This window comes from Alligator mississippiensis, chromosome 10 (genome assembly GCF_030867095.1).
Source record: "Alligator mississippiensis isolate rAllMis1 chromosome 10, rAllMis1, whole genome shotgun sequence".
In the NCBI taxonomy this organism is placed as follows: domain Eukaryota; kingdom Metazoa; phylum Chordata; order Crocodylia; family Alligatoridae; genus Alligator; species Alligator mississippiensis.
In genome coordinates, this window is record NC_081833.1 from 52,835,298 (window position 1) to 52,855,688 (window position 20,391).

A 20,391-nucleotide genomic window follows, 5' to 3' on the forward strand; every position below is an offset into this window, starting at 1 on the left:
CCAACCTGCTCCCCTGGTGATCTTGCCTGCCCCAGTTACAGGAATACCCACTGCTTCCAGGAGCAGCAAACAACTTCACATGCCACCCCCCATCTACATTCAGGTGGTTTAAAGCAAGTCACCTGAACATAGACTAGGTGTGGCAAACAAATGTACGTATCCTAAGACAGTGAGAAAATTTTGCCCAGAATCTACTTGCCAGTTCTGATCATGAGGGTTCCATTTCATTGGCAAATATTAGCCTCAGTTCAAGAACTACTACAACATTTTGCTGGTTGCTGTTGGCAGTACCAGCTCTCTCCTTACCTTAAAGTGGGATATGGGATTATGATGATTTATATTCTGTTTTGCTTTTTTGCTGTTTTGGTGTCTCACTCTTTATGTACTTATACCTCAATATAGCAAGTTATTTTTTAGCAACTCTAAATAGATCATCTGAAATCATAATAAAGTACTTGTGTAATGCTCCACATCATGTTTTAAGTGTACATTAAGTAAAATATATTTTCTAATAGCTCAGTATTCTTTCTGTCTGGTAAGTAGGGGCATAAAACTGAGTATCCCCTTCATTCCAATAACTACAACAGCAGTTAGTTACATTGAAAAAAATGCGGCATTATTTTGCCAACTTTTGTTTCCCTCTATTTGTGTTGCTTGCTGGTTATGAATATGGTATATAGACCTTGCAAAAGTGCTTATAAATTGCAGCCATCACGCTGCACTTTGGTAGCATAGGATGGTTACTGCCAGGAGTACAATGTCTAACTGGTTTCCTGTGCTCGCAACTAGAGTGTTATTGTTTTGAGTCTGTATAACTAATAGTATTTGGAAGGTGTGGGTGTTACATTGTCTGCTGAAGCATGACCATGTTGCATTAAAACATCATAGTATTTTTAAAGAGACAAAGAGGGCCTTTCATCTCTGGCTGATTATTGGTCTGCTGCACAGACCAATCTGAAGGGTATTTCAATAGTAATAGCGGCCTATTCAGGAGTATATTGACACCTAACTTGCATCTTTGAAAACCAACTGGAGCAGCTGATATATTTTACAGTGCACACAGTTGAACTGAGGTAACGTTCAGTACCTGTGCATGCTCATAAATGTATTGCAGTGTCTATTATGTGCATTTTTATTGTGCCTTTTTTACATTTATTTAGAGGACAGTTCATGTTTTCTCCTATTCCTCTTAAGACTGAACACTCAGACTAGAGCTTCATCATTATGTAAATTAGCACAATTGGATTTGCTCCCATAGACACCTCTCCAGGCAACATAAGGGCAGGAGGCAACTGAGGTAGTTGGAGTGAGCTCCAGATCAGGGCAGCCATTCTACAGTGGGTCAGGGGTGGCTGGGTTGGGGGGAGATGTGATTCAAAATTGTGGAGTCTTCTGGAAAATTAAACATTTAACCATAAGACCACAGAGTATATGGCTGGGATTCACATAATGAATGAGAGGTTTGCAGTATTGTTGTAGAAGATAAAACAAGAGGAAAACATTTTTGAATTTACTCTTTGTGTATTGAAGCCTTTTATGATTCATCAGTAAGTAAATATAAGCTAAGGGAGTGATTTGTTTCTAACAAGCTTATAAAATACTAGAGTCATTTGTGAGTTTATTGGAGTGCTGATTATAAACATTCCCTCATGCACACTCCTTTATGTCAAATTAACATTCAAAATACAAATATTGCATCTTTGAATATTTCTGTAATCTCTTCCCAAGTATTTGAGTTTTGCACAATGAGAGACTATTGACAGCATGTCATGAAAAATTGCTCATCGCTCAGCAACTGTTTTGAGCACATTTTTCATTTATGCTGCATTTGTTTTGCACATGCTGCTTGTCTGAACCATTCCACACACAAGCTTTTCATTTATTGATACTACATATAATTGTTGCTCAGCTGACTGCAGCCATTCAACTCTTCTGTGTGCCATCCTGCTTGGCTTTCCCCACTACATATGTAACTATTGTGTAAGGCTTAACTTTTGAATGGAATAGGTATTCCTTCTTACACCTTAGTTGTTTCAGAGTCTGTATGGCTTAATGTTGGAATTGAAGACTTGGAAAGCTGTGCTTCTGGGTGCTATCTTGGTTCTGCCATTGACTTGATAAATGACCTTGAGAAAGTAATTTCACCCCTCCCCGGCTGAGTTTTAACAGGTACCATGATATGTTATCTGGTTGTCCTTATATTTATGTTTTATAGTTTTATTTTAACTCCCATGTTACAAAGAGCATCCTCACGTTATAGGCAATTCATATACTGATTTTTTTTTTTTTTTAACTAAAGGAAAGAACTTGCACGGATGAGTCCCTTTCTACTTGGAGTCTAGACATTTTTTTAATCGAAGCTATGTGGATGTTGGCACTACATAGAATATTAGTCCTATTTCTGGTAAACTTGTATGGCTTCATTACATATATTTTTATATGTTATGAGAGTGCATGCAGATACAGAAAGTCCCAGACATCTATATAGTGCCAAGATGCTGGGATCTGGAGTATGTTTAAGCAATGTAAGCTGTTTCAGTGTTAGGCAGCTCTTGGGCAATTTGGTTGTACATTAACTCCCTTTTCCATGCCTAGAAGAGGGCCTTGTTCAAAACCCTAATTTCAGAAAGCTTTAATTGAACAAAAAGGAAGACTTTCCTCAATATCCTTTCATAGATTTTCTGCTGAAGCTAGTATGTATACTCTGGAACGTGCCTCTTTGCCATACCTGTTTTATATGATTTCTTTTATGGATTGAAAGGCTGGTGGCATGTGGACAGACAAGATTGGCAGTGTTTTGTTTTAGAAAACATAAGTAAGATGGACCAAGCTGTCTACCTTGTTCAGTGACAGTATATCTGCCAAGAGCCATGTTCCTGACTGGACTACTCGCATAACAAAAAAAGGGATTTGTTTACAAAAGCAAAAGTCAAGGTACTTGGTTAAGTCTAGGATCCTGGAGGTAGGTTTCTGCCTGTGTTGCCAACATGCTTAAGTTCAAAGCTGCTGTGCAGGATGCTCACGCGCACGCACGTGCGCACACACACACACACACACACACACACGTACAACATACAGAGAGTTCACAGAACAAGTGTTTCATCACTGACTTTTTTAGATCCTTGAGCTGGACAAAAGCAGTATCAGATAACAGAAGAAGATTATAAGTGGGACAGTGAATGTGCAGAATGTAGAACAAATCTAAAAGCACTGTTTTTAAAGTGGAATAAGGTCTGTTAAGGTCTGTTTTCTGGCTTCTGAGAGAAAATGTTGCAGTCCATGCTATCCAAAATATTTATATGGCATCTGGATTTAAGATGGCATGGGTTATGGTGTTGTTTCTTCTTTTTAAGGGTGATGTGACTGAAGTTACGTTACTCTCTTCCAGATTTGTGGAAATTTAGTCAAGCAAATTCCATCGGGGTTAGTAGGAGATACTCTGCATATTGATTTGTGAGTATCCCTTAGTATGGCAATGTAGGAGCGCATGTAAAACAGAGAAGCCTATGATATTTTTTAGGCACATATGCTAGGTCCTATTTGAGGAATGTAATTATATCTTTTGCTCCTTAGAACTCTTGACTTATGATGCATTTATTTTTTCCATCTGCTTAGACATACTTGCAAGTGCCATCTGTGTGAACATTTAAGGTCCAATATAGTCATAGTTCTCTATCTAGTGTTGCTGGCTGGATATTTTTTACAAGATATTTTCAGTGAAGTGAAAAATGTTCCATTTTCAGTTAGCCAAATATATGTAAAATGTACTTATACTTTGTTTAGTGCCCTTTGTCAATAGCTTGTTCTGTTGCTATGTTTAATTGTATGTACCTCTAATAATATTTTCTTTACAAAGAGCTCCATAAAGAAATTAATAACATTTTTAATAATACAGTAATTTTATTGAGTGTGAATCATTAGTGGGTAATTCACACCTCCCCCAAAAGTAAGGAACTACCAGTAGGTCTCTTGGTCCATCTTTGGTCTGGTAATAGTGATATGCAGCATACTATACTTACAGCTAATCTACACTTAGAAGTTTTACTGTGTTTGGCTGTGATTGTTACCAAAATAGCTGTAAAGTTTAAAGTCTTAATGTGGCTCAGTTAGAAGGTGACTTATACAGTTATATTTATTCCACTTCCTGTACAGGAAGTTGTTCCCCTTTTTCTGTGAAGCACCTTCATTCTGTTGTAATTGTACCTGCACTAAGGGTTGTACGGTTCTAACTACAGGATAGATACAATTGTGCAACATTCTCATTCAGACCATCCCTTTGCAAAAGTGCTGTAGTATAAAACCAAAGTATGGGATTTGTAATTTAAATTAGTTCTATGACAGAGACAGTCCTCACTGTCAACCCAATGCAGTAGTCTTGTGCTTTTGTTTGGCTGTGTGTAAGGGTTTATTTTCTTTTCAGTGTTTTGTGTTTTCCTCCAATGTGTCTTAATAGATGCAGCATGATAATCTGCGTATTATCCAGTGTAGATGACAACTAGCTTGGAGCCTGTCTGTCTTGTTAATTATATCCTGTTAGAGACCATTAATCTGATGATTATTTACATGATAGATGGTTATCTATCTATCGTGTGAGTGTGTACTTGGGAAAATTTTAATCTGAAGATCAGTGACACACTTCAGTGAGAGTTTTGTTATTTAAAAAAAAAATCTGTGTCTGTGTACTATTCTCTGTAGACACCGCTGATTTGTAACCAGTACCTAATCTTTTAAGAGGAGCTTGGTGTTGCAAGTGGCTTGGCACCATAGTTTTACATCTTTGTAGTCCTCGATATGGTCACAAGCAAAGCTAAACTGGTTGTCTCATCCTCATATCACCTGGATGTGGCAATTGAGGGTGGGGAGAAGGCTGCTTGTCTTAACTGAGAACAGGTACAATTTCAAATTTTGGTTTTAATAACTTTTTAGAAGTCTTGAGGGAGCAGCCCAGAATTATCTGAGTTCTCTACCAGAATACTACAGATGTCAGAAGACACTGGGAAAATGGAGCTAGAAATTTGCTAAGGCAGAAAGGGGCATTGGGTTTCTCAGTGCCTGTGATACTGAGGCTGTGAATGTTCCGAGCTTGTAAACTGGAGATGATGGACAAATCTACACAAGTGCTTTAATGTAAAGTAACCAATTATACTGTGCATTAAAGTGGAGTTAAAAATGTGCTAATACCCTAATGCACAGTAGAATAAGCTATTGCGCATTAAACATCACCTATAAGCATGCACTTGTGCTGCTGTGCATTAGTATAGCTTGATGTGCATTTATTTAGTATCATAAAGTGCCTGTACATGAGTGTGGAGGCTGCTTTGATACACTGGAATTCCAGTGTGTTGGAACAGACTCGATTAATCCAATCTGAAGACTTGCCACGCTCCAGCAGCCTCCTGCATCTCATGTATCGGTGTCCTCACACTTAAAAATGGCGATGGGGGCTCTTGAACTAAAGCTCGTTGAACAAGTTTTAATTCAAGCGCCCCCCACTGCCATTTTTAAGTAAGGGGCACTGATACATGAGATACTGCAGCACTTTAATTAGAGCGGCTGTCAAAGCTGCTCTAATTAAAGCACAGCCTTCCCCACCCCCAGAGCACATGTAAAAGTGCTTTCATATTGGAGGTACTAAATTTCATGTGCATTAGTAAAAGCACATGAATGCACATGTAGACATACCTAATATGGATTTGTCCTCTAAATTGTGTTTAGAGGCCTGCATATTTTAAAAGGCATTTGGCACAGTACAGTGGGATGCATTTTATTCTTGATAATTTAATGATGTTCTAATTTTTACTTTAATTTCTCAAGATTAGTGGGTACCATCTAGGTATATTGTTTGTCCATGTCATAGAATAAGATTTCTTGCAGTCAGCAATACCCAGGATAGAAATAGCAGTGGGTAGGTGGGAGTTGCAATGATAGATTGAGCACTGTGTAGAGACTGGAAATGGAATGATGGTTCTGAGTTGGTATTTGGATGGATTAACTGGTAGAATAATGTGGTAGATAACAGTTCCTGTACTCCAACAAGAGAATAAATGAGGGGTATACAGTTAAAATGAACCCTTTTGAGCTTTCAGATTTGTTTTTCCTTGTATGATGAAAACTTATCTGATGAAAAGAGGCTTGGAAGGAACACCTTATGTAACTGATTGCAACCTTAATTTTTTAAAGAGGTATAGCTGCCACTGAAAAGTATTGGTTCTTAAGCAATATGCAGAAAGTCCAGTATTCCATTCAACAGGAAATCTCATGCAATTTACACGTTATCATTCTGAGCCCCTCTGGGACTCTGCTTCCTTTAATGGTCATTTTAATACTGCAGTGTACTGACATACATTATATACAGTGAACTTACATGCTACCCGATGAATAATTTGGAACCTAATTCTGTAAATTTTGAGCTTGAGGGTCCCCTGAGATGACTGAAAGAGTTTAAAGCCTGTTGTGTGCTTGGGCTAATTTAGTCTGAAGAACAATACCCCTTTTCAAGCCACAGATGCTTGTAATGAGTACAACAAAAGTAATGTTAGGAAGTTTGTTGCCAGAGACCTACAAAATGTATGTCCTTAACTGCAGGGAAATCCCAGAGGAAATTTTGAGGCTTTCATTTTCTAGTATCTTCAGTTCTTTCCACATCAACTTCAGCAAGGCTCCAGTTGCAGGACGGTGAGCATATTCATGTTCATTTTTGTCAAGCCATTGTATTAGGTTGTACCCCAAAATATGGAAGAGAATAAATAGGATATAATTTATTTTAATCAATAAGCTTGGTCCAGATCCAAATAAAAGAAGGAAAGGCAGATTTATTTTGTAGGGATTCCTTGTGCGCTATCTAGAAATATCAAAGTCCCTGTGTTATCATTTTTCATTAAAGTGATGTTTCTAACCACTGTGGACAGCTCTCATATCCCTTGAAAACTTATAATAGTAAAATTGTCATAAGAATGAAACAGGAATACAAGATTTTATTAACCAATCCTCAGCTCATAAAAGATATCAGTGTTGTGCCAGTCTGAATCATATAAATATATTTCAGAACAGAATCATATTTCAGCTGAGGGATGAAAGCACAAAAGAATATGAGTAGCAAATACCAACCTAAAATATTAAACATAGTAAGTGGGGTGTAGGTGTATGTGTATCTTCATAGCCAAATCAGTGGGCTTGCCAAGGTTTGGAGTGAGGGAAGGATTTGGCAAGATGTCAGTATAGTGAAAGACAGAGATGCGTATGGTTGTATTTTTTACAGTAAAGCAGCCTAGGATTCTGCATACATTTATCAAATGATGTGGAAACATTAAGGGCCATTTAATACAGCAGAGTTATCAAAGGGAGATATTGGCTTTACCTGGATAAATAAGTATAAATAGTTTTCTTTCTGATATGTGACCAGATTATTTTCCAGTTGATTTCCAGCTATGGCCCCCAGTGGCCCACAGATCAAAAAAAGATAAGGGTCAGTTACAAGGTTGAGCTCATTCTGTGTTGCTATAGTAACTGACCTCAAGCAAGTCTCAGAGGACTACACCCAGTTCCCCAGGTGATATTTCCACTGTCCACGCCATCAATCCCAAGCCTTTCAAAACCCAGACTACTTAATTGTCAGGGTACTGTTTTGAAGAGTGTCTTTGTCCCACTGGTGCCAGGTTAGGGCTAGCAGAGCTCATTTGTGTCTTCCAAACACACTAGGGAGAAAAGGCTTGGGTCCCTTCTCTCCACAAAGATATTGGAAAGCATTCTCTGGGGACTTAAAGAAGGGCGCAACTATATCCTCCCGGATTAATTATGAAAATATAAAAGAGAAATATTGCCCAAATGTTTTGTACTGTAGGAAGGTTTCTTAAGTAACCGATGGTAGTGCAGTAACGTCATCCTGCATACCTGACATGGTGGTAACAGCCCAATTTGAACATTTGTTGATCCGCCATTTCCTGGCAGTGACCCTACTTTGCTTGTACTCCAAAGGCTTCTCTCCTCCGAGCTTGGTTTTATGTTCTCCTTTGTACTATTTAATGAGAAATCAATAGTAAAACAGTTCCATCCATCTATAGTGAAATTATAGTTTCCCTACGCTGCCTCTACATTTGTTGTTTGTACTGGCATTTTCATGTTATCCGGCCGATTTCATTTGCCCACTTTCCCAGTCTGTTTATAGTCACCTACAAATAATATGGAGAGAGCTCCTTGAATGTTTTACTGGTTTAAATTTCCCAATTTAAATACTTATTTAGGTGGAAATGAATTGCATAAATAGAATAACTTCTTCCATGTTTTATTTTATTTCCATGTGCTCATTCTGATATTTATTTATATACTATAATTAGAGTGTTCCTTATATAGCCCATGTAATTTTCCCAGGTTTATGATATAATGGACAAGATACAATTCTCTGTGATACTGGTATATTAATTCTGTTACACTGAATTTCAGTATATCAAAGTTTATTAGAAGTGTAGTTAACTTAGGAATGTATACGCTTCACTGTACCAAGGATATTCATCTTTTATTACCTAAATTTGCTGCAATAAAATAGTAGTACAGTATACTATTCTTTGGGAACTACAGTGTAGGATTTACATGTCGCTGTCAAAAATGAGTATCAGATAGTCTTAAATGTTTTCACGACTCAATTTGGGACTATTGTATTGTCTTCCATAAAGAAGAATTTTGTTTGGAAAGAGAAGTTTTAACTAACCATAAAGATGATGCCTTTTTATTGTTCATATCTCTTATTTATTATTGGTTTGATAACATGTCAGTGCATGACAGTGTTAATGCACTGTTTTATATTGCCATTAATATAGTTATAATTAGAAATGCAACTGATACAGTACGTGGGTTTAATACAGCATTATTAATTATACTGCATCCTCGCCAGGAGGCTGCTATTGTCGGTTCTCTTAGAGGCTTAGAGACTCATTGTAATATGTATTAAATGCACATTGCTGCAACAGAAATAGCTTTATGGAGAAGTATATTCCCACTATAAAATGGGCAGAATGATAGTGTAAGTGCTATTAAGTGTCCTATCAACATATTTAGAACCATCATGTAAATGCATTTGAACTTAAGAACAATGAGCTGTGTGCTTCACCACTGCAGTTCAACTGGGTCGGTGCAACCCACTAAGCCTCACTAACAGGCAGTAAATTATGTACCTAAAAATTTATACAAATGCCTGCCTTTGACATCAGTGGGCACCACCCAGGTTTCACCTTCAGGATTCAGATAATCAGCTCTCATTCCTACTGGCTTCCCTCAAGACCAGTATGGAAATAAGTATGTGTCTGCCAGGGATCAAATGCTTTTGGAGACAAAAGTAGGTACTGAGAACATTACAGGATACTATCATCTCCCCATGATACTTTTACACAAAGCACTCTGTTCCTCTTTTGGCCTGACATAGTTTCAGCCTGACAGGATCCAGCAGGCCTGCTTGTTTTAAACAAGAGCACATCCTATTATTTTTTTGAGAAATGAAGTGTAAAATTAATGCTTATTATTTTGAGCTTAGGAAAAAAAGGCGAGAGACCTAACATTCTTGTTTGCAATGTGTTCAGTGTTAAAATCAATAGATCCTCACACAGATACACTTAAGGAGAAACGGGCTAAAATCTAGCACAGCAAGCAGTAAAAATCTGCATTTTATTTTACAAATGAGAGGGGCTGCATAATTCACTTGAGTTATGTAGTTGTCTGTTATGGATGCCTGTCATGTTAAAAAAATGGAATAAAAATGAGGGAAACGATTTTATGTTTTTCTCTTACCAAAGCATCACACCACATGTTTGAATGGATTCTTATCAGTCAGACTCTGCATTGTCATCACCCTGCTGCCTTGCATGTGCCTATAAGTTCTTATATAATTCAAGGAAGTTATTTTACAAAGATGCATAAATATCTCTATATGTACCCCTGTGTTTCTGTGTAAAATTATATGCTGCAAAACACTATAGAGAAGAGAGTGATTATAGCAACCATTCTATCTATATCTTCGAGCATTTTCATATTTTGGATACACATGCATGAAAAAAGAAATGTTTGTCATGCTAACCATGGTACTCCCCCCCCCTCCCTTTTTTTTTTTTTTTTCTTCCTGGATGGTTTTATAGACACAAGAAATACATAATGGACTCCTGTGGGAGTGGAATAAAAACCCCCACCGGTGAGGAGAAGGCCTTATAATTCAGAAGTGGATTTGCAAATCAAAAGGTCTTGCCTCGAGTGGGATAAATTTCCAGATCTGCAGGAACCCATTATGTTTTATTATTTTTCATTCTAGTTTTAGTTTGTTAAGGGTTTAACTATTTTAAATACATCAGGGATCATGCAAAAAAAATATGCAATTCAGGTTACCTAATTAAACAAGCGAAGACCTGAAGAATGTAATTCAGTCACTCATTGAATATTACACATATTTCCCATTTTTAATTTACTTAAATTATAAAGGTTTAACTGCAAGGAAAGAATTTTTCTAATCAGTGTTTGTGCGTCTCTGTGTGTTTATGAACACACACACTCACGTAGGACAATATGCCATGATATGAAACACAGGTGGATTGGTCTGTGAATAGCCCAGTATGTGGAAGCTAGAAAGTGAACGTCAAACATGTTTCTCTGATTTACTAGTTGAAGGAGTTTATTCCATATCCATAGTATCTACTGCTTACTCTACATGTTTATTATACTGCATTGTCAATATTCACAGATATGTGATGCAGGGCACTACAGCATCTCCATCAAAAAACACATGCTCGTTTCCTTGTCTTCCCGAGATTGACTACTAACCCATACCGTTTTCTGCAGGATTGAAATTTGGGATGTAAGACACTCTTAGAAAGTTGGATGGAATAATACACTATTAAAACCTATTCATATGAACGGTTAAATATCCTTTTCTCTGGTGGCTGTCCTGGCTGTTAGTTTAAGATCACTTAGCCCTTTTCAAACCTGAACGCTCATGTTCTGAGAAATTTCCTAGCATCTTTTAATTTGGGCCAAAAAGGGAATTTCTAAAATGTTCACAGTTGAGGAGAACCAGTGGTCCTGGGCCTTGCTCCTCACTTCTGTGTTTTCTTTCTCTCCTATTGTATTTTCCTTTTCTACTTTTACTTCATTCCCAGACCTCTTGGGTTTTTTTCCCTCTTTCCTTAGCCTTCCATTTCTTTCTCCACCAAATATTACAAAGGGGAAAAAAAACAGTGCTTCCTCCTTCAATCCACTGGCATATTAGCTTGTTTTGGGAATCTTTACTATGTATTCTGCTGTCATTTGTGAAGGGAGGAGCACAGTGTGAATCAGGGAAAAGTGCCCTAAATGTTGGAGGTGCCAGGCACCAGTAGTGAGCACCCTCTAAGGCTAGAGACAGAAGTTACACACAGACCGGTTTAAGTGTTTAGAAACTGGTTTAAACTTGTAACAGAACAAAAGTTCAGTGCACATAAACCAGTTTCAAAATGGCTGAAACTGGTTTAAGATAAATCAGGTTGAATATAGTATCAGATTTAATTGATTGAGGTCAAACCGGTTTATGGAATTTCTGTCCCCAACCTGTTCCTGGTTTAAGTTAAATCACAGTCCCTCAGCGTCCCAGCATGCTTTTCAGCCCTGGGCTGGGCTCTGCTCCATGGTCCATAGAGCAGGTCTGGCCTCGCCCCTTTGTTTTCTAGCCAGATGCCGGCCCGGCATGGCCCTCTGAGGCAAAGGGTGCAGAGAGAGGATTTATTCTTCACTTCCTCCCCTCTCTCACTGGGACCCCAGTTGAGGTCTGCCTTGCCGGGGCACAGCAGCCCGTGTCAGGTTTCATAGTTTCATAGTAGTTTGGGGTCAGAAGGGACCTGAACAGATCATCTAGTCTGACCCCCCTCCACTGGCAGGAGCACACACTGGGATCACATGACCCAAGACAGGTGTTCATCCAACTTCTTTTTGAATTTACCCAAGGTAGGAGCGAGGACCACTTCCTGAGGAAGTTGGTTCTAGATCCTAGCTACACTCACAGTGAAATAGTGCCTCCTAATCTCTAACCTGAACCTATTCTCCAGCAGTTTTTGGCCATTGTTCCTTGTCACCCCAGGTGCTGCTGGGGGGAATAGGGCCCTTCCTATTTGCTGCTGATCTACCCTAATGAGTTTGTAGGCAGCCACCAAATCCCCCCTCAGCCTCCGCTTGCTGAGGCTGAATAGGTTCAGGTCCCTCAGCCTGTCCTCATAGGGCCTGCCCTGTTGCCCTCCAACCAAGCCAAGTGGCCCTCCTCTGAACCCTCTCAAGACAGGCCACATCCTTCTTAAAGTGCAGTGCCCAGAACTGGATGCAGTACTCCAATTGTGGCCTGACCAATGTCGCATAGAGAGGGAGTATCACCACTCTGGACCAGCCTGAGATGCATCTTTAGATGCATGACAAGGTGCAGTTGGCTTTGCTGGCTGTGGTCTGGCATTGGCAGCTCATGTTCATCTTGGAGTCGATAATGATTCCAAGATCCCTTTCCGCCTCTATGCTCACAAGCGGGGAGCTCCCCAGCTTGTATGTGTGCTGTGGATTCCTTCTCCCCAGGTGCGGCACCCTGCATTTGTCTACATTGAACCCCATCCTATTACTGTTCGCCCACTTCTATAGTCTGTCTAAATCTAATTGCAGCCTTTCTCTCCCTTTGAGCATGTCTACCTCTCCCCACATCTTGGTGTCATCGGCAAACTTGGACAACGTGTTTTCTACCCCCTCGTCCAAGTCGCTGATGAAGATGTTGAACATTGTAGTACCCAGGACCGAGGTCTGGGGGACCCCACTATTCACATCCCTCCAGGTTGAGTACGGCCCGTCTACCACCACTCTCTGGGTACGCCCCATCAGCCAATTTTTGACCCATCCAACTGTGTAGGCATCAATGCCATAGTCGCTCGATTTATTAATGAGAATGGGGTGAGAGACAGTGTCAAAGGCCTTCTTAAAGTCCAGGTTCCCTCCCCCCTTGCTGCTCCAGGGGCAGGGGCATGGTCAGATGGGGATTTATTCCTCCCTCCCTTCCCTCTTTGCCACCCCCTGCCCCAGGGGACCACTCCAGCAACAGGGGCGGGGTGTCGCCAGATGCTGGCTGCAATGGCCCCCAGAGGCTGAGGGGCAGGGAGGGGTTTATTCCCTCCTCTGTTCCCTCTCCCACTGGGGGACCACAGCTGGGGTTGGCCAGTCCTGGCCACTGCCTCTGCTGCTCGCCACCGGCCAGGCAGACCGCAGCTATTCCTGCTCCCCTCCCTCCCCTCTTCCCTTGGGGAATCCCAGCCAGGGTCTGCCTGGAGGTGGGTGAGTGGTGAAGGTGGTGGCCGGGGCTGGCAGACACTGGCTGCAGTACCCTGGTGGGAAAGGGGATGGAGTGAGGAATAAACCCCCACCCTGCTCCCTTTGCCTCAGGGAGCCATGCTGGGCCGATGTCTTGCCACACCCCTGCCCCTGTCGCTGAAGCAGCAAGAGGGGGAGCAACCCTGACAGGTGTTGCTGCACCCTGGCCAGGCAGACCCTGGCTGGGGTCCCCTGGGGCGAGAGAGAAGGAAGATTGGGGGGGAATAAACCTTCCCCCTGCCTTCTTTGCCTTAGGGGGCCATGCCAGGCAGGCATCTGGCTGTGGTCCTGCCCCTTGAGCAGCAAGGGGGGAGGGACCCTGACAGGGGCTTCTGCACCCCAGCCAGGCAGACCCTGGCTTGGGTCCTGGAGGGAGAGAGGAGGGAGGGGGGAAATAAACCCTCTCCCCACCCCTTCGCCTTAGGGGGACCGTGCCAGGCCAGCGTCTGGCCAGGGGCTGAGGTCAGACCATGCTCCCCCTACTGCCCCAAAAGCTTGGCAAAGGTTGCTTCCCTTTCTCCCTCCAGCCCCACCCTGGCTGGGGTCCCTGCAGGCTAGGGTGGGAGTTTAAACCCCTCCCCAATCATACTCCGGCCTGCCAGGGCCTGGCCACACCCCCTTCCTCAGCTCAGCCTCTCCCTGCCCGGCCACTACAGAAGGGAAAGGAGTATTCACTCTAGTGCCTTCAGGCTTCTGGCCTGAGCCACTGCAGGCATGTGGCTGCATTTCAGGAATCAAAAGTGAACGTCTACTCACTTGCTTGCAGGTTCAATCTATGTAGGTTAGACTAACCTGCAAAGACTGAATCAATTCAGGCTCGGGCTTTTTGAATGTCTGTACTTTAGCCTCAGTGGTTGGAGCTAGTCATCCATGATTCACTGATGCTGAAGTGTTGCTGAAGCATTTCTTGTCATCAGCATTCTGCTCTCTCCTCTGTATATGTTACAGCCAATATGGGGAGCAGAGCACCAATTACAAGAAGTGTTTCAAGAGTATACCTGTCTTTGGAGCAGCATAGACAGCTCAATGCTGGGGCATGCAGTAGTGCAATACTGCACAAGACACCACTCAAAGATTTTTTATGATATCCTCATGGTGTGTCTAGGGCCCTTTAAGACGCATGTGCTCTGGGAATTCTCTCCATCTGCAAACCTGCAAACCACCAACTCTCCCTGCTGGCCCTGTTTTCAACAAAAAGCCAGGTTCTAATATCCAGGTTACATGTGGGTCTGAGCTACTACAAGTGCATAATGGCTGCTCTATTTGCCTTCACTGTTACTGCTCTACTAATGTTTAACTTGTTACCTTGTAAAAGGGCTTTGAGATACCTTGAGTACCAGAGGCCTGATAGAAAACAATAATTTCCCTCTGTTCAGCCATTTTAAAGTTGTAAAACGGTAATATAAAAGCAATTATAAATTGCTTTCTGTGCTTTTTAATGCTTAGATTATATGAAAGATCCAAATACATTTAGCAGGAGATTAGCTCATAATATACTGTAATTATTTTCTTCTATTTTAGAACTAAAAATTAAAGTTAGATGAGATTCTGAGGCTTAAAAATAAGGTGGTGCATATATCAGAGACCAGAACTTTTTTTTAAAAAATGGATTTTTGTCAATATCTTTATAATGAGAGGACAGTTTTCTAGCAGACATTTATACAAACACCTGCAAAGATATTAGTAATGCTGGCATGCTATGAAAGAGATGCAAGGTACTCATGCAGTTACAGTTTGCTTCCTCCATTTTGTGCAAATAAATACAAGTTTTTTCAGATATATTTCATATTTTGAAAGGTTGCTTTAGTATCTCCCAAAAGGACCTAAAAGCGCAATACACCTCCCCCCCCCCAATATCCCCAGAACAGATTGGTATATGAGGTTAATATGCATATAAAAATAACAAAAATTGTGACTATTTATCCGTTAGTTGAACCATAAGTTCAGGGCATTTTTAAATGGACTTACATTCCACTTGTCTTCATAAAAGATATTTTAAACAAATAGGCACCAAATGAAAACTGAATTTAAAATGAACCTTTTACATATCATTAATAGTCTTACTTCAACCTGAAAAAAGACAGGAAATATCAAATTAAGGCAGACACTCTGCTGTGGACTTTTACGATTTCCTGTTACTTCCCTCTTCTCCTACTGTATATTTGCAGTATGTTCTGAGGGGGAAATGACATTTCAGTCTGCTTTTGGTGGTGCTGGTTGAATTCACACTGATAAATTCATTTTAAATGCTGTTTGAGCATTAAATAGTATATATCCAGAGCAGTGATGTTTTGCCTTTGTGGTAAGATGCAAGGTGGAGAGATACAATATTGTCATGAGCTTGTGAACAGGAGTGTAGGTTACTGGTAGTTTGATCACAGCGTCACTTTCATCAAAGCTGAAAATAAATGCCCCTAAATTTGACTTGCGGCTGTACACCTGAATGCATTGTACAAGTGACTATGTTTGCTTTTGTAATGGGGACATAGACATTGTAATGTCTTTGGGTCCTTGAAGCTGTGCAATCCAGCACTAGCATTTCTAGCAGACTACTGCATTTCAGACACTAATCTGCTGTGTCACTAACAAGTTGTATCATTTGAACCTTGCAGAGGAAGGCATCAATCATGAGTGCAAGCTGTGTAACCAGATGTTTGACTCTCCAGCAAAGCTTCTGTGTCACCTGATTGAGCACAGCTTTGAGGGGATGGGAGGCACATTCAAATGCCCTGTTTGTTTCACAGGTAAGACAGTAAGACCTAGACAAGCCTCAGTGTGCATGGCTTGATCCAGAAATGACACACAGGGGATTTTTAAAATACAGTATTCCTTTCCTTGAGGAAAAAAAAAACCCACTCGTCTTGGAAATGTTTAAAATATCATCTGTCTAAAACTGGAGCTAGCACTGAAGAACAGAGCTTCAATTTTTGACACTAGGCAGCATTGCATCAAGACTCAAGAAGTTCTCTGCATTCCCTCTGATAATTACATGCCTTTTTAAATGACAGCTATTGGTTAGAAGATGCAATTTATTTTCCTATATGGTGCCTGAGAAGGAAGGACCTGTTCTTGCAACCCCTCACATGAACAAGTAACTTTTACACACTCAGACAGCCTATAGACAATTCACAGTGGGCGGACTATTATGAGAAAGGGCTTCTTAAACCCAGGCCCTAATATTGTATCATTTTGACAACTGCTATTTTATGGGGTTCTGTTGTAAGGACAGAGTTTACTCTCAAACACATGCCCAGCTCCTATTCTTTTCTATAGAGAGTACATATCTGGAGCCCCACTAGATGGACAAATGGATGATCTCCTTTGCTCTGGCAGCTCCTGTGGCCAAGCTGGTTCCAAATATACCGGCACCTGCCTTTCCTTTGGATTAAACCAGCAAGCCTGAGAGGGGGACACGGGCGTGTGGGCAGCTCAGTGTCTCCAATATACACTGCCCAGGCTTTTGTGACCCGGAGAAATCATTCCAGCTTCATTGCATCTTTTAAGCGAGGATTACATTCAGCAAGCTGGTCTCTCACTCAGTGTAATTCTTTTGTCTCACAAGACAGACATATGCCTACTACTACTACTACTACTATATCTGAAAGCCTCCTGTTAACTCTAAGCTGTCTCAGCAAAGCAAATGAGTGTGATCTTGGTTAATGCAGCTGACAGCAAGGATCTGTTGCCTCTTGTTCTGTCTGCTTGCTTAAATGGTAGTTAACATCTCTGTTTTGCAAAATGCTTGTGAAACACAGACTATTTATCTGAAAATTGTCTCTCATTTCCTTTTTGAAAATGAACGTGACTCTGAGGGAGATAAAGGACCAGATCTCAAAATAGAAAAGGTACTTCCAGTTTCCCTTGTGGGTCAAATCCCAAGCACATCTTGGGATTTGACCCACAGTTTGAGGCTTTGTATATTGTGTTTTAGGCTTAGTGTATCCTATTCCAAGACCTCCTATAATCCTGATTTCAGATAAATATGCTGCATTAATATTACATAGGCCAAGAACCAAGAAAATTGGACACGGAGTAAACTGAGAAATCTTAACCAAGTAGTCATTCGATTTAGTGTGCTTCATTTCAAAACACAAATTTACAAAACCTGAATAACTTTCAGTTATAAATTATAATACAGTTGTGATGGTAGTTGTGTTATTAAATCTTAGTCTGTTATATTTTGCATTCTCATGCTGGTTGTACAGGGTTATCAAAAAATGTTGCATTGATCAACACATCTTTCAGATTAACCACAAAGCTCTCTACTGGTCCAATTCTCCTTCATTACAAATAAATCCAGTGCACTTGTGGTTGGCTTAAGTATGTCTGCAGAAGAGATAATGTTCTTTCTTCAGTTATGCAATACAAATTCTTTTAATCATCCACTCATTGGAGATTGGTGGCTTCATGTCAAATTTCAAACACCTGTATGATATTTAGAACCTGCTATAACTATACAACACATCAGGCAGTAATACCTAATTTATTAATATTGTCCAGTTTAGAAGGGAAATTATACTTGAACCAAAAATATCAATTATTTATTGATAACACTGGACCATTAATGTTTACAACAATAATTGTGCAGCCAAACTAGCAGCATGTTATCTACAGCAAAATTAACCTCTGATCATACTGTATTATTTCAGTTTTTGTACAGGCAAATAAACTGCAGCAGCACATCTTTGCAGTCCATGGGCAGGAGGATAAAATTTATGACTGTTCCCAGTGCCCACAAAAGTTCTTCTTTCAGACAGAACTTCAGGTATGTTTTTGAAATGAGTAAATTCAAAGCTGCAGGAAATATTCTGATTGTGTGTAATAACCCTATCGTCAAGCTGCATGGCATTTAGAATATCTCTAACCAATGCATCACCTCAACATGGTTTTCCCTCCTGCTCAGCAACATCAGACAACTGTCCTAGTCTCTCTCACTCCCTGGGTGCCATCAGGAGAACGGGGTCTCTGAGCATGGCTGGAATAAATAAATAAGACAAGACAGATCTCATGATTCTTTCTGAGTATTTCTCTTGACAGTAGTGTTGCTACGTACTGACATGTCTACGTCAAGCATGGTGTAAATAATTTCTTTTTCTCTATTAATAATTTAGGGACTGATTAGCATACAAAGGCTGAGCTAACATCATGACATCTCCCCTGCCCCAATATTAGGTATAAAGTAAAGGGATTTACCTTAGGTACAAGAGAAGAATGGATGTGTTACTTAAACATAGCATTCTAATCAGGATTATCCACAGATGCTGCAACATGTTGGTACGTAATAGATTCTTAAAACTAGACACTATATGCCAGTTTTACTGCTGGCATAACTGGCACCATGTCCATTGTTTTCAGGCCTCTCAAAGAGAGCAGGTAAAAGGGAAGGGGGTCCCCTATCCACACCCCTCTGCCTGTGCTGGGAAATGCATGCATTGAATTTTTTCAAAAAGATGCTCTGATCCATGCTCCCCTGACACCCCTGGAAGCACTGGGTCTGCCTGAGGCATAAGGACTCTGGGAGATCCCGCAAGGGCATCTGCACCCCTGCTGCTGCACATGCAGGCACTGGCTGCAGGCACACAGTTTAGCATTTAGCATAGGAGAAACTCTTTGGAACAGTACTGGGGAATGTTAACATTGAATCAGTTATGCTTAAAATTAAGTTTTGACCTTCAGTATTAAACCTGTTCAAATGTAGAAAACCTGCCCCAGCACTCAAACTTAGTGTTAATCTAGCAGCAGAATAAACTCCTGCATATCTGATTATCTCACAAGAAAATTGACGACCGGAGCTTTAACTTTTAAACAGTACATGTGGAGGGTCTCAGCCTGGCCGTCCTCATCATACATATTTTACCTGTTTAGCACTTCTACCAAAATACTGCCAGTGTCCCCTGGTAAATATAATCTTTTTATAGAATGATACTGTATGCCTCATTTAAATCTATTAACTTTATAAACCATGATTTACTTAAACTTTGGAGGGTTTTTATTTATCTTGCTGAATTCCCTAGCTGCTGCCTCTTGTGTCGTGCTGTCATGCTGTGGAGGGATGGTTGATCTTTTCACTTTGTTGATTTTATATTTTTCCTCCCAGGGGAACCTCTTCTTTCCCTTGTTCTAGCAACCACATTTGCATAAGTGTACAAAAGTTTTAACTATACCTTGTTAATATTTTAATGAAGTCAGCAGATTTTGTTTTTATGCTTTCTCACTGTGAAGGTTTTAAGAAGACAACAGTGGCTCACAAAGCCAGCTAGAATTTTTCCTCCCTTTTTTTCCTTTCAAGTGGTCTTTGGTCAGAATGCCAGCACAATTAAAATGGGTGCAGTGGCTTCCTGGGTCACTGCATTAACCTTTTAAATCAGACGGTCAAATACAGAGAACCTTGTTAAATTATAGTCCTAACGACCAACCACTTTTTGCAATTAACTATTTTAATTACATAGTGTTTAAATTCTGAAGTGTTGCGCATAGCACAATCTATGCAAATAGCGGCTTTCATCAGATAACTTTAAATTATAATTGTAATTTTCCAGTTTTTACACAGGATTTGTGTGCATTTAAAATTCCTGTGCTTGCAGTAATTACACAAGTCATTTCAAATGGAGTTGGCTGAATGAAAATTCAATATTTAACTGCACAGTTTTAGCCTTGAATGTAGTGGTGACTCAGAAATGTGTGTTTACTTGAAGCTGGGGATTTTGTTAATTGAAATACCTGAGTGAAAGAAGGCACAGAGTATGTGTGAATCCGTTAGGAATGCTGAAAATTTTTGAACTAGCAACCTTATTTGGGATGATTATCTCATCAGTTGCTCATTTGTAGGTTGCCTGCTCTAAATTCCTGGGCTGTTTGTTTTATTTTTGTCTGCTAGTTGAGTAATGAAGATTTAGTATTATTTAGTGAATGAATTGTTCAGCTGCTAATAACAGTTAAATCTGCATAGACCTTCAGTATCTGAGCACTGCAGTTTCTCCTTAATTCTAAAGTCTCCATCCATCAAATAGTTCTGCTTGATGAATTTGACTTTTCAGTTCTGATCTT

The 20,391-nt window shown here is 40.3% G+C and overlaps 1 protein-coding gene across 7 annotated transcripts in view; it reads left to right on the forward strand.

Annotated features, from left to right (window-relative positions):
* Window positions 1–20,391, forward strand: part of ZNF423 (zinc finger protein 423) — a 320,869-nt gene that overhangs the window by 274,747 nt on the left and 25,731 nt on the right. For 6 of the 7 annotated variants that reach the window (XM_059713801.1, XM_019497479.2, XM_019497482.2 and 3 more), the window contains 2 exons: window positions 15,957–16,088; window positions 17,994–18,109. The exons of the other annotated variant lie outside the window; for it this stretch is intronic. In XM_059713801.1, coding sequence (XP_059569784.1) covers window positions 15,957–16,088; window positions 17,994–18,109 — 248 coding nt within the window. The remainder of the gene's footprint in view (window positions 1–15,956; window positions 16,089–17,993; window positions 18,110–20,391) is intronic. 7 annotated transcript variants of the gene reach the window in all.